The 20,468-nt window shown below is 49.5% G+C and overlaps 7 protein-coding genes across 7 annotated transcripts; 4 read left to right on the top strand and 3 right to left on the bottom strand.

The window, feature by feature from the left end:
* Window positions 1-576: 576 nt before the first annotated feature.
* Window positions 577-5,490, bottom strand: PEX2_011170 (MRX complex nuclease subunit; the record flags this gene model as incomplete). The annotated part of the gene is made up of 4 exons (XM_016738394.1): window positions 577-2,103; window positions 2,159-2,484; window positions 3,143-5,422; window positions 5,475-5,490. The coding sequence occupies 4 exons, from the start codon at window positions 5,488-5,490 to the stop codon at window positions 577-579; spliced, it is 4,149 nt and encodes a 1,382-aa protein (XP_016603748.1).
* An 889-nt stretch (window positions 5,491-6,379) lies between these two features.
* Window positions 6,380-9,793, top strand: PEX2_011160 (F-box and WD domain protein; the record flags this gene model as incomplete). Its single annotated transcript, XM_016738393.1, has 2 exons — window positions 6,380-6,725; window positions 6,780-9,793. 2 exons carry the CDS (start codon window positions 6,380-6,382, stop codon window positions 9,791-9,793), a joined length of 3,360 nt encoding a protein of 1,119 aa, XP_016603747.1.
* Window positions 9,794-10,991: 1,198 nt separating this feature from the next.
* gel2 (1,3-beta-glucanosyltransferase gel2) lies at window positions 10,992-12,618 on the bottom strand (the record flags this gene model as incomplete). The annotated part of the gene is made up of 4 exons (XM_016738392.1): window positions 10,992-12,203; window positions 12,253-12,352; window positions 12,432-12,562; window positions 12,613-12,618. The coding sequence occupies 4 exons, from the start codon at window positions 12,616-12,618 to the stop codon at window positions 10,992-10,994; spliced, it is 1,449 nt and encodes a 482-aa protein (XP_016603746.1).
* A 1,646-nt stretch (window positions 12,619-14,264) lies between these two features.
* On the bottom strand, window positions 14,265-14,991 carry PEX2_011140 (TOM complex receptor protein TOM20; the record flags this gene model as incomplete). The annotated part of the gene is made up of 4 exons (XM_016738391.1): window positions 14,265-14,390; window positions 14,471-14,532; window positions 14,633-14,884; window positions 14,937-14,991. The coding sequence occupies 4 exons, from the start codon at window positions 14,989-14,991 to the stop codon at window positions 14,265-14,267; spliced, it is 495 nt and encodes a 164-aa protein (XP_016603745.1).
* A 242-nt stretch (window positions 14,992-15,233) lies between these two features.
* PEX2_011130 (exocyst subunit EXO84) lies at window positions 15,234-17,410 on the top strand (the record flags this gene model as incomplete). The annotated part of the gene is made up of 4 exons (XM_016738390.1): window positions 15,234-15,621; window positions 15,686-15,997; window positions 16,037-16,886; window positions 17,020-17,410. 4 exons carry the CDS (start codon window positions 15,234-15,236, stop codon window positions 17,408-17,410), a joined length of 1,941 nt encoding a protein of 646 aa, XP_016603744.1.
* A 218-nt stretch (window positions 17,411-17,628) lies between these two features.
* On the top strand, window positions 17,629-18,372 carry PEX2_011120 (uncharacterized protein; the record flags this gene model as incomplete). Its single annotated transcript, XM_016738389.1, has 3 exons — window positions 17,629-17,837; window positions 17,901-18,093; window positions 18,142-18,372. 3 exons carry the CDS (start codon window positions 17,629-17,631, stop codon window positions 18,370-18,372), a joined length of 633 nt encoding a protein of 210 aa, XP_016603743.1.
* A 333-nt stretch (window positions 18,373-18,705) lies between these two features.
* On the top strand, window positions 18,706-20,407 carry PEX2_011110 (acyl-CoA synthetase; the record flags this gene model as incomplete). The annotated part of the gene is made up of 3 exons (XM_016738388.1): window positions 18,706-18,982; window positions 19,044-20,179; window positions 20,243-20,407. The coding sequence occupies 3 exons, from the start codon at window positions 18,706-18,708 to the stop codon at window positions 20,405-20,407; spliced, it is 1,578 nt and encodes a 525-aa protein (XP_016603742.1).
* Between the last annotated feature and the right edge of the window lie 61 nt (window positions 20,408-20,468).

The following is a 20,468-nucleotide window of genomic DNA, read 5'->3' as shown; positions in this document are numbered from 1 at the left end:
AGTTTAATACTACCTTCTACTTCAATACCACCTTCTACTGGGATCCCAAGAATAAATGAGTCACATTTCAAAATCAAGGGTCCCTGCATTACTAATAAACAAGTCACATCTAACAGAAGTACATATTAGTCCATTAGTCCATTATTTTATACGAGCACAACTGAGTCAGATATAGTGAGCTAATGCAGATTATCGAGCTCCATGCCAGATTTGTCTTAGTGCCGGAATAAGCCCGGGGACAACCCGATGTGTTTCCTGTATTCTTCCCAGTTTCATCGCGTAAATTGATTATACCTAGGTAGACTCCAAGGTTGTAGCGCAGAGCTAATCTTGCGAGTGACTCATATCAAGGTAACTATATACAACATACATATGTATGATGGCCATCACAGCTTCCCAACGTAGAAGGTACAAGAATGGTCGCGTTTGCGGCCTTCTGAGGTCTTGTTGGTTGGTCTCTTTGATTAGCCTTTTTAAATGTCCTTTGAAATGTCTTTTTTAAGAAATCACCCCTAGATAGATAATATTGTTGTGATTCTTTAAAGCCTCAGGAAAATAGGGCTGCGGACCTCCGTGCTACAGCTTTCCACGGTTCAAGAATCGCACAGGGAGATCAACATGCCGCGCCCGTAGATATTCCGCCACATTCTTCCCTAGGAAATCGACCGTGGTGGTCACACCGACGCCCCGATCTAGTAGATTGCGAAAGAGGAAATGGACCGCATGAAGGCTAGGCAACTCGAACCGATCAATCGCCAACTGCTGGTTCTCACGGCCAGTATCTCCCAACAGCTCTTGCGCCTTGCCGACAGATAGCAACGCCCGCAGCCATTGGTACTCATCACGGTGGCGCACCCAGAAGCCGCAGTTAGCGTCAGCACCTTTGTCCCCAGAGCGTGCATGAACGATCCAACCTAGTGGACCACGGGTCGTCGGACCAAAGTCGCGGGTAAGGTCAACGGGCCCGTCAGAGTGTGTGACGGGCTGCGAGGGCTGGCGTGATGGATATGCCCTGGTGTTTGTCGGAGGTGAGATATCGAGAGTTTGCGTAGATTTTGTCGGCTTCCAGGGCATGTGAACGCGGTGCTGGACAGCGGATTGTGGCAGCAAGCTGACATAGTACTCAAAAATGGCACGCGGGAATCCCTGGCGCATATCTAGGTGAAAGGTAGCGCCAGGGTAGCCCTGCATGATGTTGTCGGTGATAGGTTTGAGGAACTGTGTCGGTGCAAGGTCCTCCGCATGTCGTGCCTGTACAACGATGCGTAGCGGCACAGTAGCGCGATTCTGGTTGTGTGGGTCGGAGATGGAAGATCCCAGTAAATCGAAATTAAGCGATGTATATTTGTCCGAATAGGGTGACAACAATTGGCGGACCTGTGCCTCCAGCATGCGAGCTTTGGCTTCGATATCCAGACCAGTTAAAAACCACCATGCCTCTGCTTGGAACCCACCTCGAGCAGTGATACCAACCTTAGTGGTGGGCGGAGGAGGACTGGATCGAACTCCATGAACAGCAACACGATTGACGCCGCGCTGCGAGAAGTGTACACCATCGAGAACCGCAGTGACATCGGAGTTGTAGTACCAAGCTCCTTGTATTTCGTAGAGCAGTTGAGATGTGCAAGTATCGACAGTCACAGCACCACCGGTAGCATGCGCCTGCTTGGTGATCACAACGTCGCCCTCGGCAGAGATCTCGGCGATTGGATATCCGATGTTGGTCCATCCATCTCCATCTGCGTGCTCTAGGGCTTTGAAGCCTGTAAAGTTACCTCCACAGACATAGTTGCTGCACTCGATCAGATGGCCTGCTACAAACGCATTCGCTAGCTTGTCAAGCTCATCTCGCTGCCAGCCATGGTACCAGTAAGCAGCTCCGATGACAGGTGAAGCATCCGAGACCCGCCCACATAATACAATGTCCGCGCCATCTGCGAATGCAGCCGCAATACCGAGGCCACCGAGATAGCACTGGGCATAGATGGGCTCGAATGACCAATCTGCCAATCGCTCACCTGTGTAGACGTTGCGAAATTCAGATCCGGAAGTCAATCCCTTCTGGACGGTAGATAGCACTTCATCCCCGGAAACCCATGCAATCTTGGCACCCAAATCAGCAATTATGCATCAATTTTTAGGCATGGTGCTGACTCACCTTCAAGTCCAGCTTCTTTGCCTCAACCATACGTATCACCACCTCGTAGAGACCCTTTGTGTCAGTCACTCCAGCGTTAACCGCGAGCTTAATTCCATACTTGGCCAAATCATCTAGAGCTGGCTCAAGTGATTCTAGGAAGGAGGGCTCATAGGCCGGTGCTGTGTGTTCTTGGGAGGCTGCCTGGTCCACGCGCCGACCTGCGGCAGTGGCCATGTTAAATTCGCTCATGAAATCAGCAATGATGACATCGATAGGATCGGTCGGGTGGTGACGCGCAAAATCAGCGATAGCCTGACGCCGGTCTGAGGCAGATCCCGAGGCACCTAAGAGGTCAGTTGGAGTACATCATGAAAGCAAGTACTCCATATACCAACCTGCAATGCGAATGGGGCGGCCCTTGTATGTCATTGTGCTTTAACCAAGTATTGTCTTATATCCCTGTACATGGAGGTAGTAGGATATTAGGCAAAAAAGCATTGAGTCTAGAGATTCCTTCTTATTTCCTCACGTCGCTTGCGTTGCACGGCCGAGGTGGTTGTGTCCCTCGGCTGAGAATGCGGGGTTGATGGGGAGAGACCTCGTCTCTAGTCTTTGTGACGAAGTAAGGGGAGATTTGAGAGGTACACATTTTGCACTCGAAAGCCAGCTCGTTCGGGCATTGGGTTATTGGGTTATTGAAGCCTCTGGATCTGAGTGATTAAGGGAAATTGCCCCGGTGCTCTACGGTATCAGCCAATTATCATGTCGGGACTAGCGTGTTTAGTATACTTCATCTGAAAAGGTCACAACTCCAAGGACTGCCCCTGTTGATTTATTATCAATTTATCATTATATCGTCTGATGGTTTGAGATTCATATTGTGAAAATATCATTGAGTGATTGAAGGCAACAACGCTGATTTTAACGCCCCAGTGGTTTTCGATAACTCCATACATGCAATAAGGCATAAACATCCATGGATGTAAAACGCAAATTACCTACGACGCCTCGAGGTGGTCGGCATTTCTTCAAAGGCGTCATCGTCATCGTCATCGTCATCGTCAATACCATCGCTTATAACACTCATATTACGGGTGGAGCGGCTAGGTCGTGAGGACAGAGGCGCGCTGGCCTGTGAAGCGGAGAAGTTGAGCGTAAACTGAGCTGGCTTACCGCGCGCAGGGGCTCGCCGAGAAGCAGTCCCCCCAACAGTGACCGATGACGGAGCGGGCGAGGCAGCAGCACGTCCACCGCGGCGCTGGGTCGTCGTCGTCGTAGTAGGGGCAGCTTTTCGTGGCTTTGCGGTAGTGGTAGAGCGAGGCTGCTTGACAAACAGTGCCTGCGAATCATCGTCGTCATCATCGTCCAGCATAATCACGTCCGATTCTTCGTCTGAGACCGTTTGCTTTTTGCGACCCTTCGTAGTCTTTGTTTCTGGGGTAGGTTTGGACTTGGTGGTTCGCAGAGCGGCTGTTCCACCTCGGCCACGACCCCTACCACGACCGCGAGTCGGGCCTGCAGCACGACCACGAGCGGCAACTGTCCCATCTTCTCCAGCTTCTTCCTCTGCTGGATCCCCACCTTCATTGTCAGAATGAATAAGTGCACCGGGCTGGTCTTCCCACACGCCATCAAACTCGGAATCCCACCCATCTGGCTTGGGCTTAAAGCGCTTTTTGCCGCGAGTTCGCTTCTTCACGCCCTTTGAAAACATGGTTTCCATCTGACCACGATATTTCTCCATAGCAGTGACTAGCGAGCTTTGCTCTCTCTCCTCGTCGTCCATCTCGTCCTCGTCGCGATCTAAGGCTAACAAGTGTTTGACCTGGCTCTCGAGGGATTCATTGACGAACATCTCCATGGCATGCTTGTCATCCTTGTCAATGAATTGAGCAACAGCATCTCCGAAAGAATTCTGCGGCAGAATAATTAACGACTGTGATGAGAGGAACTCGCGCACTAGTTGTTCGACTTTCACAGTGTCAAGGGCTGATAGATGAGAAACGGCCGATTCATCAATGGATTTATCATCCTTGCGCGACGTAGAAGCGGTTTTTTTCTTGCGGTAGAATTGCACCACATCATTCACGTTAGCGACCTTACCAATGAAGCGATTGGAGAATCGCTGCGGGTTTTCACAATCGTAACTACCACCTTCAGGTGTGGAAGTCTCCACACGGAGGCGAACGAGAGGAAGCGGAACTTCCAGCGTGTCATCGCTGTCCTCATCAATGCGGTCGCCTTGCATCTCTAACCATTCTGCGTTGGCTTCTTCAATCAGCTCTTCGACAATGGACATGAGGAACCGAGTTACTTCTGTGCGATTGTTTTCCTTGCGTGCAAGCTTTTGGGCTCCCTTTTCTTCGGATAATACAATTTCCCGCATCACAAACGGTCGCACCGTCTTCAATCGGATAGGTTCGTTTTTAAATTCTCGGCCTGTTACACTCAAAATCGAGACCTGCTTTGCAACAGCCTCCCCAGGTACCAAGGATGTTGCGACAGACGATCCTGGCTGCATAACATGGAATTTGGTCTCTGGGTTGAGCTTAGGATCAATCAGGCATTCATGTTCGTGACCCCAGACGACCAAATCGAGAAATTCGGGAAGGAAGTTCTCCGGCAGGTAACTAGTTTCTGTATGGGCATGATGGTTCTGATGCACAGACATCAAATTGAACCAGTCACTTTTCTGGACAGACGGTTGGAAGAATTTAACTTTGCCATCACGAAAGGTGCGGAACAGTCGCTCATCTCGAACGTTGCTCATTCCGTACAGCGCAAGCTTTGTCCGGCCTTTCTGTAGCAAGACAGGCTTAATTTGAATGTTGTCTGACTCCGGAGTCCGGCCGTAGTAGTTGAGAAGGCCGGACACTTGCAGTAGATCTAATGCGGCCAGATGACCCTCTCCCGAGGGATCGTCGTGATTTCCGTGGATGGAGAAGATAGGAATCGCCACGTTCATATCCAGGTCCTCGTAGTTGACATGGTTGAATGCCCCCTGAAAGTTTTCACTTGCATCGCTGAGCATCTCTAGTTCACACGGCTTGTCCCCGAAACAGTTCATTCGAATCGACCGCATGACCTGGTACATGGATTTTCGCGACGGCTTATTCTCATGGAACAAGTCTCCTGCCAGGAGAACCATATCGACATCCCGTTCCTTGGCCAGGCACATTATTTCGTGGAAGCTCTTCCAGCTGTCATCCCCACGGATGGGATCTCGCTCGTTGTAACCGACATGATTATCGGTGGAGATGAGAATACGAATAGTTTCCGCCTCTATAGATCGATCAATAAGCTGAACAGCTATTCGATGAGAAGGATGTCTTACCATTTACTCCAGGCATTTTGGATGACCAAACTCACGCGTCTTATCCAGCGCTAGCGTTTATGCGGGGTATTGGGGTTGATGAGACACCGGGGAGAAATGACAAGACAAATGCCGTGTATCAATGAGGCATTCTAGAAGAATCACATCAAATTCGCAACCAAGTCGTACTGAGAGAGTGGGTAACATCCCAGGACTCGCTGATTTGGCTTCTGTCGCGCTGTCACGTGCTGAACGCGTTGTGGATAGCGGCCATTCAGTATAAATGGTTTTATGGGAGAAATTAAAGGGAGGAAATTATTTTAAAACAAAAAGAAAGATATGATAATGATAAATAGAACAATTTATGAAGAGTAAATAACGCCTTTTTTGGCCATATCGTATCCAAAGTAGAACAGAGCCGCATATGCCGCATATCACAACTAGGGACTTCGGCCCTGTTCGCTTTTATTGCCAGCAGAAAACTGCATGTTATTGTAGCGTAATAGTTGGTTGAATGGAAAATTTTATTCATGTGGTTATTAACTTGATACGCAGATTAAAGTCCTACATCTTTAAATATAAAGGCCAACTCTTCTGCTTCTATATATAAATAACTAACTCAGTATCAATCTGGAGAAATTTCAATTGAAGTATACTACTCCAAAAAAGGCGGAGATCTGAGCGGTGAACCCTGACAGCCAATAGGATCATAGCACGCAAGTGGTCGCTGTCCGCGATAGCCGCATCTGCTTAATGTGCGAGATGGCCACTTTGCCTCGCCTTCGGCATCTTCGCTCTCCACCATTTCTCTCTTCAACATCGCCTCGCTTTCATATAATTCCTTTTCGTCCGGCATTCCTTGACTCGACTGACCCAGTGTTTCTGGCTCAGTCGCTACCACCTCATCTTTCCGTTAAGACCTTTTTATGCAACCAGCGCCTACTGCCGTGTCTCAACATACGCCCCCCATTGACTCATACCCAGTCATTATCAGTCCCACCCAGCATGGACATGACCTCGACGACGCTCAAGTCTCTGATTTCCTCGAGCGAGAGGAGATCAGAGACTCTGCAGACGTCCCGAGCATGTCAACAAAAGACGAATCTGATGCGTCCTTGAACGAGGTCGACGGTCGCCATGCCCCGCCCTCGGCCGATCGAGTGAGCCAGCATGAGAATGCTCGGACTCCCCCCAGACAGGCAGCAAATGCCGGATCTTTGTTAGTGGCTTCTTTTGGAGAGTCGCAAACATCTCTTGAGACATTTCCAAATGGTAGGAGTCCTGCAATCCCGCGGCGCAACCAATACTAACAACTCTAATTTCCAGAGGTTCTCACCCATATCCTATCGCATCTACCACCCCAATCCTTGTCCGCCATCACGTTGGTGTCCCGTCGATTTCATGCGCTAGTTACCACTCCTCATGCTTGGAGAATCGCCTTCTCGCGATTCTTCCCAGGGCCCCATGCCGTTGAAGGTGGTCGGCGTACCAATACCGATGCGGCAGACCTACAGTCGGACAGGCGATTCTTCGCGAGGCTAACCGCCCTGGCCTCCTGGCGCAGCGAATACATCTTGCGCACCCGCTTGATGCACTCGTTAGCCCGGGGCAAACCGGCGCAGTTCAACCCGTCCAAGAAGCATGGAACTGTACGCACGGCTAGCGCTCGCCATGGTAGTGCTATAGCTACGTATACATCACAGCTCCTCTTTCCGGTCAGTCACATGCATGCCTCTTTCAGGCCCGACAAGAACCCTCTTTTCATCCATGGAGCCGCAGAGCAAGGAATTGCGTCTGCCAGTGACCCATCGACCGTAAAAGTCGGCACCTGGGGTGTCTCCGACCACCAAATGTTCCGCCACTTTGCAGATATGTTCCCTGGTGAAGCGCAATATGGCCTCGGATCGGGTGATATGGTCGGTATGCCCAACTTGATGGACCTCAGTCAACCATATGGCATGATCTATGGGGAAGGCTGTCCCCAGGGGCGCAGCTACTTCATCTCGGCAACGGAGCAGCGTGGTCGTTTCTTGGGAGCTTCGGGTTTGGGCTCTCACCCACCACTCGGCATCCCCGCCGTGAACATGATCACTCATGCTGTCTGTTCGGTGTGGATTGCCAAATCCTCTCACATCCTCAAGATGACCCAGGGGCTGGTAGGGATGCTGTCTGGGTCGTCTTCGGGTGTGTTGACGGCGTATTCTATAGGCCCTCATCCGACTTACGAAAGGCGACACGAGCCAGGTCAAGTGACTGCTAGATGGGTTCTGTGCCCTGGTGTTCCTATTATTGGCATCGCGGTGGACGATCAATATTCACTGAAACGCTATTCAGGGAAACGAATTTGGGCTGTTGCTCTCAATGCTCTAGGAGAAATATTCTACCTCACTGAGCTTCCTCAGGCACCTGAGATCCCGCTCACAACCAAACTTAACGCCGAGCAACTTGACGAGGCGGCTTGGAAGACTGGTAGAAGTGTGCATTGGGAAATTATCGAAGCGAGTAGACGTGTGGCACGCCCAGATCCTTTTAATCGGGAATTGGTTGATGGCAGCTACAGTCCGCGATCATCATCGGATTCCATGGGGCTCAACGAGCACCAAATTGCCGCTGAAACGAAAGAGATTGAAAATTTCTTATCTTTCAAGCCCAAACACTTCCGTAAGGTCTGTGAAAGTTGGGATATGCAGCGCGATCTTAAGGTCGACTTTGCTGGCGATGATGGGTGCGGGGCAGGCGAGTCGGTCATTATCATCGCTCGTGGCTCGGGCGAGGATACAAAGGCATCAATCCGGCGGTTCACGCGCACGGCTTCTATGTCTGATTTCAGCTCGGCCACCCCGGAGCCCTTATTGGGGACACCGGAAGCTCCGCCGTCACTCTTCGGCGGCCCAGTGAACATACCAAGTTCGAGTGTCACCAGCAGTATTCCCCCTTCTCGATCCCCCGAAGGGATGGGCTCACATTCATCCAAGTTTGAATGGCGTCTGTCGGATTTTGTTTTTGGTGATCGCAAATCTACGGAAGTGAGCACGAGTGCATTGGATACGTCCACTTTCACGACTCTCACAGCCGATGAGGATCCTCTTTTAGCTATGTCTGGGAGCTCCACTTCGTCTGCAACATCCTCCCCGATGCTACCACATATGGATCAGCCGCGGTCGGGCCTGGAGGTTCCTGGACAACGCGCTCGATACTTGGCTGTTGGAACCTGCACTGGGATGGTGTACGTCTGGGATATCCGAGCTCCGGCGGCGAAGTCTGCGGAGATCATCAATTCCATATCCTCATTGCGCATCATCCAAACAGACTCGCCCCAGGTATCTTCCTTGGCCATCACGTCCTTGTACCTTGTTCATGGCGGTAATGATGGACTCGTGCAAGCCTGGGATCCATTAGCATCGTCTACCAAGCCAATTCGGACTATCAACTCCCGTTTCTCAACCCGGGCCCGTCGTCGGCTTGTGCAGGCTGAGGCATCTATTCTAGGTGTTGGAAACAATTACTATGCCACAGGCGCTATCTGCCTTGATACAGACCCAACCGTTCTGCGTGGAATGGTCTCACTTGGCACCCACTTGCGATACTGGTCTTACAGTTCTTCCGAGGCGGATCAGTACAAGAGCAGCAAGCGCCGCCTCCGCCACCTAATGCGTGGTGGCAACGGTGCCGGTGAAGGCCAGCGCTTCAACAATAGTGGCCGGGGTGCCATTGAGGACTTCATTGAAGATGAACGTGTGGATATGGAGCGTCAAAAGATTGCCGATGAGAAAGAACGGGCACATTTGAGCGCGCGTTTCGGTATTGATCTCCTTGGACCAGACATCGACGAGGAACAGCTTTTGCTGTATGCCCAACTCCTGAGCGAGGAGGCCTGCTCTGGCGATGCGGCGAAGCCCACAGACAGCGCCCCAATCTCCAGCTCAGCCACAAGCACTTCATTCGACACTGTTGGTCCTAGTTCACTTGGCCCTGGCGACATCTCATCCTCTTCATCTCCTTATCAAGATCCCACCGACGATAATGATGACGACGAACTTGCCGAGGCAATTCGTCTTAGCTTGCTTGACGAGCAAGGTGTTGACCAAACATCGTCTATCCCTATCAAGTATGCCAAGGGAGTATACCCGCCTCGACAGCCATCGCCTGGAGCTGAGGAGGCCGAAGGCAGTAGACAGCAAGAGATGGATGATCTGGAGTTTGCGATTCAGCTCAGCTTGGCTGAGGGCAAGAGTCGCGAGGATGATGAGGAGGAATGGGAGGAATTCCCATGTCTCGCGCCGGTGCCAATACCTGCCTCACCGTCAGGCAAGGGCAAGGGCAAAGCGAGAGCTGTTTAGAGTCAATGTGCAGTTGTTTTTGCATTTGAATTTTGTATCGTGTTGATGTTTGAAATTCCCAATTGTTTACATTTTCTATAAATCAAAAGATTCCTCCAGATATTATAATATTCACCAAGCCGAGTTCCGAAGGTAAATATTCTTAGAAATGAAACCCATAAGAGGTATGTATTCCCTTTGGGAAATAGACGCGTACTGTATATGATTACCAGATGAAACCCACTACTTTTTATTATACATTTTGATCATTGTACACACCTCGCTTTTAGACACTGCAATCGCAGCTGCCAAACGCGTCGACTTTCCTGTTGCTCGCATTTTGGTTGTTGGCCCCAACTCTCCAGAAGCACAGCTGCAACATGTTGAATCTATGTTAGGAGGCGGAGCGCCTGGAGTAACACGCCCGAATATAGACGGAGCTGTCGATACAGCCATCTCAGTATACTCTTCCGGGACTATTGGACGACCCAAGGGGGCAAGGATCACCCATAGCAATCCTGTGGCCGACATTATTATACAGGGACGAGTTGACGGTGACCACATAAACTGGAGAATGGATCGGTTCCTCGCATTCTTACCACAATTTTGAGCGGAGATAAGATTGCATCCGAGGTACTAGTTGCTTATGTCGTTCTTGAGCAGGCGAGTAAACTAACAGAGCAGGTTGCGGAGGAATTGGTAGCCTACGCTGGTGGAAAACTGGCTCCTCATAAGAAGCTGCGAGGTGGAATTATTCCGATCGGTGAGATTCCTAGGGGTGCTTCTAGCAAAATTCCAAAACGGGTCTTGAGAACTAGGGCTGAAGGCGTCGATCAAGGGAAAGCTATTGGTGCAACAATCTATAACGATCGTCCTTCTAAGCTGTGATATTTACAATAACAGAAGGAGATAAGAATAACAAATACACTTATAGAGACTCAAAGGATTTCTTGCCACGATACAATTGTGACTTCTTCCAAAATGCGATGGCTTGATACTGGAAGCTTGAAAACACGAAAACTAAAAATATAGACGTGAATTGTCCGAAAGGAATCATGTACAAATTAATAGCCGGATCACAAGAAAACCGCGCAAAGAAGATAGGAGTAACCCATACAGAAAATAGATCTTCAAGACCCGACCCGACATCTGCCTCTAGGTCAGTTCAATCCGAATTCTGAAATTCAAGAATAAACTAAATCAAAAGCCATCGAGGCAATTAAACAAGGGATGCAAGCAGCATGAAGAACCCTCCTGCACCACCAATGGCAAGTGAAGTCACGCCATTAGGAGAGGCGGCATTATTGGAGGGGGTGGAAGTACCGGAGCTGGAGGAAGAACCAGAGGTGCTCGATCCGGTGGTTGTTCCAGAGGAACTCGAACTGGAGGAAGAAGACGGGGTGTTGGCACCGCTCTTCACCTCAAACTTGACACCGGTAATCTCCTTGCCGGTGTAGTCATACACCTTCTGGGGGATGGTAGTAGAAGAGACAGAGACCAACTTGCCAACCGGGGCATCGGGCAGACCATTCTTAATGTAGTCTGAGACCTTGGAAGGAACCTCGGGCAGATCCCAGGCGTTGTAGAAGGACTTGCTCTTGATGAGGGAGGTACTGCACGCCTCAGCCTTAACATTGGCCTGGGTGGCGTTGCTTGACATGATACGGTCCATGTCCAGCTTGTTGAGCTGTTTCTGGAAGTTATCATAGTCGATAAGAGTGGTCACAGTGTTGGAGTCGTTGACCTTGACCAGGCCGTACTCATTCTTCTCCTGGGTCCATTCGTAAACGAGACCACCAGAGAAAGCCTGGGTCATCTCCACGCCATAGAGGGCCTGCACTTCGGTGAAAATGCGGGGCTTGACATCGTTACAGCCGTACTCGGAGAAGAAAACGGGGATAGTGGCGTTGGTGAAGTCCTCGGTTAGGACATCGAAGCCACTAGCCTTGTAAGAAGAGTCACCACACCAAGAGTAAGAGTTGAGACCGAAGAAGTCGGCGCGGGATGAGGTCGAGTTCTTAAGGTCACACTCGAAGTAGTGAGTGGTATCCATCAAAATATTACGGATATCGGCAGCGGAGTATCCAACAGGAATGGCGCGCTTAGAGTTCTTGGCGATGTAATCCTTCATATCACGAACGACGGCACGGACGTACTTGGGTGCCAAGTAATGGGCATCCTCGTTGATCACCTCGTTTCCAGCGAAGAAGCCCAGGACGTTGTCGTAGTTCTTGAAGCCCTCGATAACACCGAACACCTGCTTGTAGTAGATGGCACTGTAGGTAGTCCAGGGGGCGGCGCGGTCCATATAGCCACCGGGCAGAGGGTTGCTGACATCGAGAATCATGTAGATACCGGCGGCATTGAAGATCGACGCACACTCGTCGTGGTTGAGTGAGGGCTCCAGGTTGTACACACGGATGGTGTTGACCTATGGAAATAAGTTGCTGTACTGTAAGGAAGATAAGGTTTGTACTTACACCTAGGCGCTGCATGAGGGCAGCATCGCGTAGGCAGACATCTGCATCGCTCAAAGGGTCTAGCTTCGTGGTGAAGCCGGCTTCACCACCGGGTTGGTAACTATTGTGGGGTCAGCCACTGTCGAATGTGTGGGGTAGGAAACAGGCAAGAAACAGCTCCAGAGACAAGGAAGTCTTACTCGACACCGATAATCTGGAAACGATCATTGGTCTTTGAGTCAACAAAGTCCTTGCCGCTGACTTGAAGTGGGGTCAAAGCGGCCGCGGTGCTGGCGAGCGCACACACGGATGCGAAGAGACCGGTGTAAGACTAAAAGGTCAGCTTTGGAGCTGAATGATAAGAGATGCGACAGCACATACAATCATTGTAAAATCAAAGGGAGTATAGAAAATCAACCAGCAAAAAAATGTATAAAGGTTGTGGTTATAATAAGAGTCCTGGAGAGATATAAGATGAGATAAGATATTAACGAGAGACAGCGCAATGGCGCGAAATGGGAAGGAATGACTGGAATCAAAAGAAAAGAAAAAAGAAAAGGGAAAGGGAAAGGAATTAAAGTCCTTAAAAGGTCTTAACTTAGAAAGAATTTCAATATCAAGAAACCCCAAATCAACGGTCTCAATTTAGTGGAGCACTATAGTCCCTGAACAAATAATAGGGGTCATGGAGGGTCATGGAGGGTCTTGGGTTCTTGGAGGTTTCACATCTTCGTTTCACTATCTACGGAGTAGTCTACTAGTATATTGGCATCTAGTATGGAGTACTCCATACTCCATAGTATACAATTGTTGGTTTATACTATGCCAAATTATTAAATTGCACTCGTAAATTAAAAAAAGGTCTTGGTTCATTTTCTCCCAATTTCTTTCTCTCCCAAAAACCAACTCGCGGGCCAAGTCCGGCCAAGAATTCCCACTCAGGGCCAAGATACCCTTCAATAGTGATTGCTTGGAGCGCCATGTCTGGGCTGTCTCTGGGCTATTTGGGCTGTGTTGAAATGCTACATTCAGGGGTAAAGGGAACAGAAATCTGCTCTCTCGGTACTTTTATTAGAAATTTACAAAGTTGGTGGTTAGTGATATATCATTACCCAGTGTGGTTGGTTAGTTAACTAGAGCTTATCAAGTGTGCCTAGTTTCCCAGGTGTCAAACACCCACCTGATTCGCAACTTCCCTGTTGATATACTGGACTTCATACTTAACCTCTCACTGTTCTTCATACATAAATACATAGATACATGTTGTATGTATGTATCTCTTCCACCATGGATATTTCCAGTGAAGTGGAATAAATTTGTAAATTTGATCTATACATCTTGAAAAGTCTTGGACCCCAGGTCATACATCCGTATCTTTATAGCAAAGTGGAGGTAGCTCGACTCCTATGCAACCGCTCTCTCTCTCGCTCTCTCTGTCTCCCAAGTTGTCTCTTCCGCCCCACTCATCCATTTGCTTGGCTTCTTCTTTTTCCCGGCCCACATACAACATATGAATAGCAACAGGGACTAGAAAGTGCGCTCAATTTCGATACCTGTGGACATTCCTCGTCTTGTATAATTGCTATAGTGCTATAGTACTCACTAGCAGTATTACTACCAAATGATCTCTCTATGATGTTCAAAGGTTTTTGTAGCTAGGACCCCGAAGGAATTAGGGTTGGATAGATAGCTCCTTCTACCATTGGAATAGCCTATGAGCCTATGAGCGTCTTCTTGGATATAAGATAGAAAGGCGTATATACCTATTAGGAAGAAAAAAAAACTGAAAGAGAGAGGTAGCTTTAGATTGGTGGTATCTCTTCTGCTCCATCTAATTGGATTTGGCAATAACTCGCCATCAATAAATCCAACTTACATGGGAGCCCTCATCCACACACACCTTTTCTTTTCCGTCTCTCCCACGGCTCTTGGGCAACGAACATACCAGTTCTCCGCGATATAAATTATGTGATACAAATTTGAGAATTCCATGTGTCTAAAATACAAGTTGATGAGGGGTCAGGTCCAGTTATCTATTCGATGTTATCGTCGGTGCCAGCCTTGGCGCCGGCGGATTGACCACCATCAAGTGCGATAAGTTCAGCGAGAATTTCGAGGGTTTCCTTGGGGACGGTCTTGTCGTAAATTCCGATCAAATCCTAATTAATTATAGCAGTTAGAATGGTGAACATGAAGAAGAAGGCGCCAATAGCTGACACCGGGAATGGCTTGTACTTACCTGAGGCTGGGGGTAGACCTTCAATGCTTTCCAAAAGGCAATGGCTGCTTCGACTTGGGAGCCTGGGGGTTCAGTTAGCGATCTGTTTATTCTGATTACGATGTATAACCGATATCTTGATCCCTTCGGAATCGAGATAGGGAGACAATGGATTAGATTTACCTTCCGAAGCACAAAGAGATTCGCCCAACGCGACTTGGCTCATAAAGAAGCTTTCCTTCTCTTCGAGGTCGGTTGGAAGTTCACCGTTCCTCTTCACTTGTTCGAGCGCATTCTTAAGCTCTGCGACCCTGGCTGCGGCGCCGGCCTCTGCCTCCTGCTTCACAGTTTGTTCGACCTTCTTGTTGTTCTTCTTCAACGATTTGCGGAAGTTAGGGTCGCTTTGACGCTTGTGATCGAAATAAACGGCGTAGGCTAGTACAAAGGATTAATATTTGAAGAACGCGGCGAGACGAATGCTACATACCGAGAACTCCCGTCAGAATCGTGCCGGCGACGATGGCAGTATTTCGGAAAGCCATAGTGAATATGTAGGATGAGAAGAAATTCGAGGTATAGGATTTGTCCCAGCTGATTGTATGGGGACTTGGAGAGGCGATAGTGGTTGAGTGATGGATGAGTGATAAAAATGTTTCAACGATGTCCAGATGTCCGGGGCCTATTATGGATTATGTAATCGTACCCGCAGCCCGAGCGTCATCCCCTTGACCTCCCGATACGTTTCCATTCCTTAATTGTTGCTGTATTGCCAAGTGAAATCACCATGGAAGGCCGAGGATTAACTCTGAGGAGCAAGTCTCGTCGGCAGCGCCCTCAGATCAGCGCTCCCAAACCCATCTCCGGTCCTCTACCTCCTAATACCAGGTCTCCCGAGTCAGGCCCATCTGCAATCCCCACACGTGAGCGGGCACCCCAGAACGACGCGACATCGGATTTGGTGAAACGGCGATACTCGACTCGATTCAATGGCGCACCTGAATTTGATAGTAATGCTCCTCCAGTTCCGGCACTTCCAACTCAGGTGCCCGGGGGTCGTGGCGGGTTAGCACCGGCAGCTATTCCGAGGCTCCCATCACCAGCGGACCCGAACTCACCAGCACCCAAAGTCGACCTCAATGCTCTACGAGATCCTAGTCTTCCAGTTGATCGATGTTAGAGCTCCTTGGCCCGCCGTTGTGTGTTTGTTAAAGCTAACCAGGAGTTTCCGATTGCTAGATGTGGCCGGTCTTCTCGCCAACGCGTCCGAGGAAGATATCCAAAAATACCAAGAAAGCCTACGCAAAGTGAAGAACCGAACATCTACCGATCTCCAGCAAAATGTCTATCAGAATCGCACCCAATTCATCAAGATCAGTAAAGAGGCGGAGAAGCTGAAGGATGAAATGCGGACCCTCCGCACCCTCATGGCGGAACTGACAACGGCGCTCGGACAAACAAGCGTAGGAAATTCACCTAATCCCATGTCACCGATGGAAGACTCTTTCCCTAAACGCAATGCCAATCGCAGCTCGGTTGCCAACCTTGAGAGTATGTGGAGCGTACAGCTACAAACATTATGGAAAACAGTCGAAGGGTCACAAAAGTGGCTTCCAGCCGCACCAGGACGGCACATTGTCCTAGAAACCGGTAACTGGGTTGAGTTGGACTCAGCCACCTGGAAACCAAGACGGCCCGTTCACATTGTGTTGTTGAACGATTACCTGCTCGTGGCTGCGAAGAAGCGCAAGCGGGTCGACCAAAGTCACCCCAACCACCGAGGACCTGTTCCAACGAGGCTAGTGGCAGAAGATTGCTGGCTTCTTAACGATATTGATATGATTGACCTTGGTGCCAATTTGGGAACGGGGCAAGCGCGCGAAGAGGCTTTGGATCGGGGCATTGGGAGATCGATCAGCATCCGCGTGGGATCCAAACCGTTTACATATCGCCATGATGACGTTTCAGCGAAACAGGAACTTCTAGCTACTTTCCGCAAGACAGTTGAGGACCTACGTCGAACCATGCGCTCGGAGACCGAAGCAGCCAGCAAGCCCTTGGAATCATATGGATATATGGCTGGTCGGCACATTTCCCATCCGAAAAAGCCAGAGGCTTTCGAGCTCTCCGATACTCCAAGAGACAAATCTGATCTGCGCATTGATGTGGATGGGAAGCAACAGAACCTCCGTTGGGTGGAAGGGCAGGTGGACGAGCTTGATATCGATATCGCACTTCAGCGATTCGAGGCGTCTGTGTTCAGCATCGAGCGACTACGGAAATTGGCCAAGGGTCTCAAGGGCAATACCATTGCACAAGACGTCATCAATTTCAAGGTCGATGGGCGAGCGACTCGGCTTGCTGGTATTCTCTCGCGGGCACTGGTCGACAAGCACTCATTCCCGGTGGCTACCAAGACTCACGTTACCTGGTTGACTCGGTTAGGGTTTGAGGATCAGGCACGTGAGACTTACCTAAAGGCACGTTCGGACGTGATCGGCCAACGCATTCGGCAAGTTCTTCATCATTTATCAGACAAACTTATGTTTTACATGCTGACTCTTTTTATATAGGGCCTGTATCTTCGAAGGTGATCTACCTCTTTACATTTTCCAGATCTCCTATGTCTATTTTACCCTGATCAAGAACACCATCAGTATCTATCAACAATGCTTCCCTAGCGTAATGAGCAGCTCATGCATTCGCTGGGCTAAACATCACCTCGACGGGTTCAATGCTCTGCTCAGCCGACAGCTTAGTAGCGTCCAGCGTGGCACATCGGTCTGGCAAAAATGTCTCGACATTGTGCACGATCATGCGGCTCTCTTGGTGGAAGTGGGCGTGGATTTCACAGACTTGGTGGCTCGTGGACTGGAAGAGAACGGCGAAGGATCGTTTGATGGGCCACGCACCGTCCAACCGGGCGAACTGGCACAGGCACCATCCGCGGTAGCCATGCTGTAGTTGATTTATTGTGAAATGTTTGAATATCGAATTAGCGACCTTGATTTGGGATTTACGCTATGATTGTGTTTAGACGGAACAAATAATTATGTCCTAAAATCCCACCCCAGCAACGTAACATACGGAGATAAAATGCTAACCCCGGCTGCTCCCCCCTTCCGTAACCCTTGTTTCGCGTGTCACTCACCGTCGACTTCTCAACAACCATTGTATGAGTGATGAAGGTCATTCTCACAGGGTCAACAGGCTTCGTCGGCCGCGAAGTATTATCTCAATGTATTGCACATCCTGCAATCACCTCGATCGTAGCGCTCAGCCGCCGAGACCTACCAGCACACGAAAAGCTCAAAGTTACATTAATTGAGGATTTTATGACTTATCCTGACCACATCCGGAATGAGATTCGGGATGCTGAGGCATGTATCTGGTATGATCCACTGTCATGTCAAGAGTCTCTGCATGAGGCGATATTGACCTTTTCTCTATACAGGACACTGGGTAAGGCTCACATGCCTGATAATGATGTCGCTCGACGAGTAAGCCTGGACTATACTCTTGCAGCTGCGCAGGTGTTTCAGGAGACTTGCCAGAAACCGTTCCGGTTCATATATTGTAGCGGTGCTGCCACTGAGAGGGATCAGACTAAGCCGCTCTGGTTTATGCAGGAGTATCGGCGCATTCGGGTATGAGACCTTGATAGGAACTATCGAAATTCCACTAACCAGTAGTAGGGTCAAGTCGAGAATGAACTTTTGGGATTCGTCAATGATCACCCTGGTTTCGAGGCTCACATCATGCGGCCGGCTATCGTGGTGGCGCGGGATATGAGCCTACGGAGTCTTGTGTTTAGTCTTGGGCCATCGGTGAAACTGGATGATTTAGTTGGCGCCATGCTTGACCTAGCTTTGAAGGGTGGAAAGAAGAATATATGGGAGAATGCTGATCTCAATCATGTTGGGTGAAGATCTAAGATCTGCATACAATATGAATGAATATTGTAGTTGGATTAAGCAATGAATTTCTATTATCATTCTAGTATGAACTATATTAACTATCCTAAATGATAATAATCCTAAAAATACATATTGAACTATGTCTATTTCCTATTTCGTTCTTTTCAAGTACTCCACAGTGGACATGGGCGTTTTTCTCCGCAATCGGCTAAATACAGCCCTGGGGGGGGGATCCCGTATGTTCCTCAAATTCTTCACCTTTACCCTCTTCAGGTTCTTCTATTCTTCTATTCTCCATATGACTTACCTTTAGGATTAGGGTATCAAAGTGTCAAATTAAATATGCCGATCCCCTCCTTACCCCTCTTTGCTGCGGCGGAGCAGCATGCACGCCAGAATCCCGAGAAGATCGCGGTCATTGACACCACCAAACAAGAATCCTTCACATTCGTTCAATTGCTGGCCGATGCAGCAGCATTAAGGAAGCGCATAATTGAGCAATTGGGTTTGAACGAGGATTTAGAAGAACGACGCATTGCCTTCTTAGTCCCCAATGGATATGACTACGTTGCTACACAATGGGCTGTGTGGGCGGCTGGAGGTGTCTGCGTTCCACTTTGTAGGTGGAAACTATGCGCATCAATGCGAAATATCTTGTAATCAACGCTGACATTCACTAGGCACAAGTCATCCAGTGAAGGAACTACTATACACCGTCGGCGATTCGGACCCCTCATTGATTATTGTGCATCCTGAGTTCGAAAAGATCGCACCGTCGCTGCGGGAAGGATGCGCCACCGATATACCGTTCTTTGGACTAGAACCATTTTCTCGAAATGAAGCTCCAACATTACCTTCTTTCTCCCCGCCGTTTGCTCTCACTCGCCGCGCCCTGATGATCTATACCTCTGGAACCACATCAAATCCCAAGGGCTGCGTGACAACACACGAGAATATAACTTTCCAAGCGAGCTGCCTGGCCAAGGCTTGGGAGTACGCTCCCTCAGACCGTCTCATCCATGTACTGCCGCTCCATCACGTCCACGGTATCATCAATGGCCTGGCAGCCAGTTTCCTGAGTGGTACCACGGTAGAGATGCATCCGAAGTTTGATTCGAAGGTGATCTGGGAGCGGTGGCAGGACCACGGCTCCTCGACCTTGTTCATGGCTGTGCCGACCATTTACTCTCGACTAAATGACTACTTCGATGCTCATATCCGCGGCACGGAACAAGAAGATGCCGCACGGGCTGGAGCTCGTGCTCTACGACTTGTTGTCAGTGGATCTGCGGCCCTCCCCACCCCCATCAAAGAAAAATTTGCCGAAATCACGGGTCAGGTTCTATTGGAGCGGTATGGAATGACCGAGATCGGCATGGCGATCAGTTGCGGGCTAGAGATTCAAAAGCGAATCGACGGCAGTGTGGGGTGGCCGTTACCCGGCGTCGAGGTGCGACTGACCGAAAAAGAAACCGGTCGGATTGTGGAAGAAGTGGATGAAGACGGCATGATCGAGATCAAGGGCGGTAATGTCTTCTGCGAGTACTGGCGGAAACCGGAAGCGACAGCGTCGGAGTTCACATCGGATGGATGGTTCAAGACCGGCGATGTTGCTAAACGCGATTCGAGCGGTGCATACTTCATCCAAGGCCGTGCTTCTGTCGACCTGATCAAGTCCGGTGGATATAAGATTTCCGCGTTAGAAGTTGAGCGCAAAATGCTGGCCATTCATGCGATTCAAGAAGTTGCAGTAGTCGGGTTGACTGACCAAGAATGGGGCCAGCGAGTCGCAGCAGTTGTCAAGTTCCGAGAAGGGGTATGTTTGTGTTGTACCCATTCGGGGGAAACTGTCTTCTTTGCATGACTAACAGTGACATAGACTACACCACTGGAACTTCCCACTTTACGTGCCGAGCTCAAGAACGAGATGGCCCCTTATAAGATCCCAACCGTTCTGAAGGTTGTGGATGTGATCGAGCGCAATGCCATGGGCAAGGTCAATAAGAAAGTCATTGTACAAAAGTACTGGCCGGATAAGGCATGAGCGGACAGATGAAGAGCAAGGGATGTCTAGGTGTGTCAGTTATTGGGCATACACTCTGTGA

Source organism: Penicillium expansum (genome assembly GCF_000769745.1).
Source record: "Penicillium expansum strain MD-8 chromosome Unknown contig35, whole genome shotgun sequence".
Taxonomy (NCBI): Eukaryota; Fungi; Ascomycota; class Eurotiomycetes; order Eurotiales; family Aspergillaceae; genus Penicillium; species Penicillium expansum.
Note: the sequence above shows the minus strand (reverse complement) of the source record. Positions and strands in the feature narration are given on the sequence as shown.